We start from the raw sequence: 6,958 nt of genomic DNA on the forward strand, positions 1-6,958 counted from the left end.
TGAGCACTTTTAGACCTTTTATTTCCTGCAGCCACCACTAGGGGGAGCTTATCAAATACTTTGTATACATTAAGTTCAATAATAATACAGTATGCAATGTGTTCCCTCTAGTATGGTAGAATGCAACCAGGGTTTTATTATTTAAAGAGAACCTGTCACATTTAACAGTGTCTGTTCTGTGGGCCTTACATTACAGAGCAGAACAAGCTGAGTGTATATACACATATGTAGTTTTGTGTAGAAAGGGGGGGGGGGGGCCAGTAAAAATTGTAACGCTGATAGAAATCCCTGATTTTTCAGTATTTAGGAAGGCTGCCGACTGGACTCCTAAGCAACGAAAAAGCAGGGCATTCAGCAAGTTACAAATGATATGAACTCTTTTCTTACAAAACTATATAGCAGTACACTCAGCCCCTTCTGCTGCGTAAATAATGTACATAAATTAGATACACTTTTCATCGTGACAAGTACCCTCTCCCTATCAGATACCGGCAACCAATCAGAATTCAGCTTTCATGTTCTACGCTACAATGAAAAATAAATTGCAGACTCCCATTGGTTGCCATGATTACTTTTCTCCTGAGACAATTTTCATACAAAGGCTATATTGCGTTTTAACCATTGATACATCCAGATATATAAACTTGATATGTCACCATTTTGTGTAGGGACACAGAGGGAGTGCTATAAAGGCTTTGGTTCTCCAGACAGGTTTTATTTACAGAAAACATCACCTGTTGCCCTGTAGAAAACAGAGTAGAGATAAGACACAAGAATAAGAACCGGCAACACAAAGATAATAATATAAAATCAGAACAGTCTTCGTCGTCCACCTACTACTGTATGGACGGGAGCAGAATTGGGGACAGCTAATGGCCGGGGACTTGAGATACACACGCTGACTGCAATCCAGCCAATCTAATGCTTTCGGTATAGAAGGCTCCAAGCCATAATCTTACATCCCCACGGGTAACGCAGAAAAAAAATAAAAATTAAACCCAGAGTCTGTGTAGTGCAGGGTTTGACACATTAGTCCCGTCGCAGGTTGTTCAGCCGCTCTTCCAGATCTGCATCGGCGTCGGCTAAAGCAGCTGCAGCTTCTCCTTTCTTAGCTCCGGCCACACTGAGGGAACCTCCAGTAGATGGAAGGTCTGCAAGGAGGAAAGAATTGTCATTAGGTTCTATGGTGGTGAGGTACACAAGAGGAACAGACTGCAATGACTAACAACCCTAATATAAAACCCAACAATGAAGTGGGTGCCTGGCTGTCAGACCATCACAGGGAAAGCTATTAGCTCTAATTATATTGTAATATTATACAGCATCCACTGAAATAAATACATGGTTGCAGAAAGTCACTGAGACACCCTTTGAAGCTATTAGACAAGGGGTAAGCAGCCTTTTTTGTATCGTGTGCCGATTTCAAGGTACTTGGAGTGCCCTGGAATATTTGGCGGGCTCACAACCCCTTGTGATGTACGGGGGATTCAGAAGCTCTGGTTTCTTTCCCAAAAGCGGTCTTTAATGCAGCAGACAAGCTTAAAAAGGTACAGGTAGTGCTGCTCAGCATGTCAAAACAAACAAATGAAAATAAAGACCTACGCCTGTCCGGCGGGTTACTAAACAATTTCTTCCTTAACTAACCAGGGGGTCAGCCTACTGCTGACCTCCTAACAAAACAGGGTTAGAAGTAAACAAGGGGTACACATAACCGGCACTTTAACAGCGTCCTTTTTGGCAGAACTTTCTCAGGCTGGTTGACTGTTTCAGTCTCTCTCCTCTCTCTCACTAACCAGCACACCTGTGCTACGTACAGAGCTCTGCTGGTCTGTTTCCAAGCCTGGAATGGATTGCCCTGCAGGACTGGCCCGAACTTTACTCCAGTCCGGGACCTACAAGCTAAACGCCTGTGCATACTGCAACAGTCTTGGGGGAAAAATAGCGGTTCTCCCACACTATACCCCTCTCCACTTCACACCCTATAGTGAAGTCATATACCACAAAACATAACACAGAAATGTTGCCACAAGACGCTTCTGGACGCATGGATTTACTGCTATTTCCCGTCGTAAGTACACTTTCCAATTAGAAGCAATGGAAGTACATGTGCAGCCCCCAATTACTGGTAAACGTATGTGTCCAGTTGCACAGGTATGGCAGCATTCCTTAGGATGGTGACACACTATGTACCTGGATGCAGTTCTAGCTGCATCCTGGAAAATCCCTTTAAAGGGTTATTCCCATCTCAGCAAATTGCTGCAGAGATGGAAATAGATTCTCCCAAGGCTTTACCATCATGGCGGGAATTATCAAGAAATGCTGCTCTATGCTAATGCTCTAAGTTCCATAAAGGTGAGTGGGAGCTACAGAACAGTATAGCGCATTTAGTTACAACACTTCCATAACTGTGAAGCTATGAAAACAGTGTAGATCACCTGTGTTAGGCCGTTTCTGTAGCTCTCATTCTCCCACTTTATAGTTACAGAAGTAGTGCAATGCGGCACCGATCAGTTGATCAATGTGCGAGAGTCTCACAAAGACCCCACTCTTTGGCTAACAATGCTTTTCCAAGAAAATCCCTTTAAATATGACGAAAAGACAAGTGAACAGAAGAACCATGAATAGTGGCTAAAAGCTGAATATCCCTTTTGGCTAATTTAGGATAACAGGACAGATAAAAGAAAATACTCACTAGAAAGCTCATCAGTCAGTGTCAGGCCCAATTCATCCAGAACTTGTGAGACCACAGCGTCACTATGGAAGGAAGAGCAGACTCATTACAGAGTACGGGTAAAACAATGTGCTTTAGGATACCCACCCTTCCCCCATCACTCTATGCAGACATGGAGATTCACACTTATTACATTTTACTAACTGCATATTCTGTTTCCATTGAATATTAACCATATACAAATAAATGAGCAGTTGTCACAGCCCCGCCCCTGCTAAACCAACAACAACGGGACAATGAAAGGGTGACGATACAGTAAAATATTCTCTGTTGCTCATTCCCTTTGACATGAAATACATTTAAAGAGGACTGGAAAGTAAGAAAGAATCATTACACCAATGAGTTGAATAGAAGAATATTTTTGGACGGAATCTCTAATGTCAAGGACTCTCCAATATTTCATGGTCAGGTTATAGTTTTCAGGAATAACCCTGAAATCTTACATGGGACAACATGATTTCCAGATAAAAGGGGCTCTGGTCTTTTATGGAGGCCCCATTAAATGTGTTTAATACTGTTATCCTATCAATAGGCTAGGTCATCAGTACCTGATGTGTGGGGGTCCGATACCTGAACTCACATGGAATCATTTCTAGGAAATCAGCAGATGCCCAAGAACTCACAGATTTACTGCTGTGATCTTCCGACTATTTTGGATGAACCCCCTTTTTCTCCCCTTAAAACACAATCACTAATATGTATATAGAGGTGATCTTGAATTTGTTGGTGTTCCCTACTATAAGGAATCCAAAATCTTCAAAGGACTCCACATAGGACAAGTCTACATACGTTTCCTCTTCATCATCTTCATCGCCCATGGCATCATCGATGGCATCATTCATCATTTCCTCCTTCATGTCCATAATTTCTGATTGTTTTTCAAATTCCATCATTATTTTCTGGATCTGAGGAAGCTTCAACTACAGGAAAATGCAAAAGTAAAGAAAGCTCCAATCATCAGTATAAGAAGACAATGTAAAAGGAGTTGTGTAGAGTTAAAGGGGTTGTCCACAACTGATTGGGTCCCCACCGATCAGTTGATGCAGCCGCCAGAAGCAACCTTACTCCTATTCAAGTGAATGGGAGTGTAGTTCTGTACACTGTATACAGCTTCCAATTTACACACTGTAGAAGGCACCTGAAACTGCAGCCTTGCGCCCATTTACTCAAATGGGAGCAGAGCTGTTTACAGCCGTATAATTAGTATACAACAGCAACGCCACCTCACCCCATCTCCCACTGGTTTCCAAATGTTGCGAAACTACAACTCCCAGCATGTCTGGAGTTGTAGAGCCACAGTTTGGAGATTCCTGCGATACACTAGTCATTGATAAATCTGTGACTTAGTGCTTCTCAGTAGTGGCTGCGAATAATGCAAATCACGGTGGCCACAAGTCGCTCTGTACCTGTCTGTTCATGGTGGCCATGGCTTTAGTCACGCCTTTCATAGCTTGAGCCATGGAGTTGTTAGACTTTAGGGTCTGGATCTTTAAAGACACAGCCTGGATGTTTGCCCGCATCAGTATGAACTTCTTAACATATCGCCGTGTGCGCACCAAATCCTTGGCCATAATTTTCACAGCATCCTGGAGAAGACAGAATCAGAGTCATTACACAAGGAGGAGCCAGACTATGAAACATTATACACAGTCCAGTCATATTAATGTGACCACCGCCTGCTTTTGATGTCAACGTTAAATAACCAATCGCAGAAGTCACGTGTCATCAGCCATCTGGGTGCACTCATCATTGTGGAAGGCACGATGGATCAACACAAGTATGCATCTAATCCTTGCGGACCATGTTCACCCCTGCGAATTGTTTTTCCTCAGGATGATGGCATCTACCAGCAGGACAATGCGACGTGTCATAAAGCTCGCAGTGTACGTGCGTGGTTCGAGGAGCACCAGGATGAGTTTACCGTACTCCCTTGGCCAGCAAATTCCCTAGACTTGAACCCAATCGAGAATCTGTGGGACCACCTCAATCGGTTTGATCGCGCCATGGATGCTTAACCGCGTAACCTAGCGCAGCTGGCCACGAAACTGGAGTCATCATGGCTCAACATCCCAGTGAACATCATCACAACATCCCCTCTCTTCCTGCACGGCTCGCAGCGGTCCGCTCTGCGAAAGGTGGTTATTTTGGATTTTGACAGGTGGTCACATTAATGTGACTGGACTGTGTACAAGGAGTGGTTTATGTCAGTCACATATATGGATAAAGAGTGTCTGGAGGGAAAAGAGAGATTGACAAGGTTTACAGAGTAAGTCACGCCCAGAGAGAAAAGGCTGATAACAGGGCACAATAGATTACATAACGTGACACCTTGAACAACTCCATGTAGCTATGATTCCTATAAGAAAATAAGCTTATATCCATTTTTCTTAACAATTTAAAGCTGTAGTACATAACAGATGATAATCTGTATGAATAGACATATTCTACATTAGTTCTACTCTGCCACTCACCATTTGCCCCTGTTTGGCCATTTTCTTAATGTCACCTATGATTTTCTTCTCTTGTTGCTCCAGTTTCTGCCTCTCTCGGTCAAGCTCCCTCATGGCTCGGGTGAGTGCACGCTGATTCTGCTTCAGCAACTCCTCCGGAGTTTTCCGGCGACCAAACAAAAAATCCATCTTTGCTTCTTAGATCTGATGAGGTGAACCATTAAAAAACCCATAAGTCAAAGATTCTGAAAGATCACTTATATCACAGTTTACTTACAGGCTCAAGACTTACCCCTATAACAACACTTCCTACCTTACGCTCTGGACATTCAGCCTTGTCAAAGGGACATCCATTAGATTAAAATCTACACATTACTGCTGTGATTAGTCAGTAAGAATGTGAATGATAACGAGGATCCTAATAATGTCCTATTATAAACAAGGCCACAGCGCAGAACAGGAATAAGTATCAATGGACATGGAGGGATCATACAGGTCATTTTGAATTCATGTCCTGATCACGCATCCTTATCGTGTGTATTAAACAGTCTTCCCATAGTGGGCACCTGGTAAAGTTGCTGATTTGATGGCAGGTTGTGGAGTGTCTTGTTATATGTGGACTTTTTTGGTATTTTTTCCTATCCTATATAGTATAAAGGGGCTCTCTATTGTTCATTAAACTGGGCCCCATCTAATCGCTAAAATGAAGGGTCCCTCTGTGCTCTGCTAAAAGCTAAAGTACAGTGATCATATTCTGTGAACAATACAGGGGACTGAAGAGATGTGTGAGTAGCAGCAATATCCACAATCTATCATATGGAAGGTGACCAGACCGGTGTCCAGGGGTGCATGTGGATCTGGGGTGGATACCTATAAGATGGAGTCTGTTCCTAGGCAGCCATCTGACCTTACTGTATTGTTAGCAGTAGCTTCAGGGTTTGCCCAGATTTTTTGGGAACGCCGTAACAATAAATCTCCAGGAATCAGAGGCCAGTCCTCACCATGTGCAGTTTATCAGGGAGCATTATAATGGAGGTTTTCATCAGAGAAGAGTTAAAGGACACAACAAGTCTCAGCATTGCCCAGCCATGTACTGTATTACAGGGCATACTGATAACATGTTATCTGCCTACTGTAGCATACACTACATATTAAATCCCCCAAACCCCAGCGCCTCGTACTCTATCCCCCCTCTCAGGCTGCCTGAGGGGTCACACACATAGAGGATATCATATGAGACCCCGTCGTCACTCACCGACTTCCCGAGCAGGACAACAACTGGTTCTCTGTTTTCTCTCCTTCACTCTCTTCCTGTTTGTCCGGTCCGTGACGTCACCGATCACAAGAGGACGTGGGAGCGCCGCTTCGTCACTAGTGGCGTGGTCTCGGTCAATTAGTTGCGAGGTGCAAGTACAGACGTCTGGAATAAAACAGTCATATAAGGTGTCCTCATTGCAGGAGCGCGTCACATCACAGTCGTCCATGCATTCCAACTGTAAATGGTCTTCGAGAAAATGGCCGCCACCAGAGCTATAATCTTTATGACTCTTGTTCTCTATTAGGAATTCGGCAATGGTTTCTAGTTGCTGAGCACAGTAGTGCTTGTGATTTGTGGAGTTTAGCTCGGGTGGTTCTGTCTGTGACATTGGTATTCATGTCTAGAAAGAATATGAAACGGCAGCCAATCAGAGCCCGGCTCTTATTTGTCAAATGAAGTTTTGATAATGAAACAAAGCAAGTGATAGGTTTCTATAGGCATCACTGTACTCTGATTTTT

General features: G+C 43.5%; 1 protein-coding gene across 1 annotated transcript; it reads right to left on the reverse strand.

The window, feature by feature from the left end:
• CHMP2A (charged multivesicular body protein 2A) lies at window positions 1-6,526 on the reverse strand. The gene is made up of 6 exons (XM_075279908.1): window positions 6,437-6,526; window positions 5,203-5,385; window positions 4,138-4,317; window positions 3,521-3,651; window positions 2,693-2,754; window positions 1-1,151 (listed from the first exon to the last, which is right to left on the reverse strand). Exons 2-6 carry the CDS (start codon window positions 5,368-5,370, stop codon window positions 1,030-1,032), a joined length of 663 nt encoding a protein of 220 aa, XP_075136009.1. The 5' UTR covers window positions 5,371-5,385; window positions 6,437-6,526; the 3' UTR covers window positions 1-1,029.
• Between the last annotated feature and the right edge of the window lie 432 nt (window positions 6,527-6,958).

The sequence above is a fragment of the Leptodactylus fuscus genome, chromosome 6, assembly GCF_031893055.1.
Source record: "Leptodactylus fuscus isolate aLepFus1 chromosome 6, aLepFus1.hap2, whole genome shotgun sequence".
Lineage (NCBI taxonomy): Eukaryota > Metazoa > Chordata > Amphibia > Anura > Leptodactylidae > Leptodactylus > Leptodactylus fuscus.

Coding starts and splice junctions, on each gene's coding strand:
- CHMP2A (XM_075279908.1), bottom strand. CDS start 5,370: ATGGATTTTTTGTTTGGTCGCCGGAAAACTCCGGAGGAGTTGCTGAAG. Junction 4,318..5,202: donor TGGCCAAACAGGGGCAAATG/GTGAGTGGCAGA, acceptor TGTCTTCTCCAG/GATGCTGTGAAAATTATGGC. Junction 2,755..3,520: donor GAAGATGATGAAGAGGAAAC/GTATGTAGACTT, acceptor TTCCTTCCATAG/TGACGCTGTGGTCTCACAAG.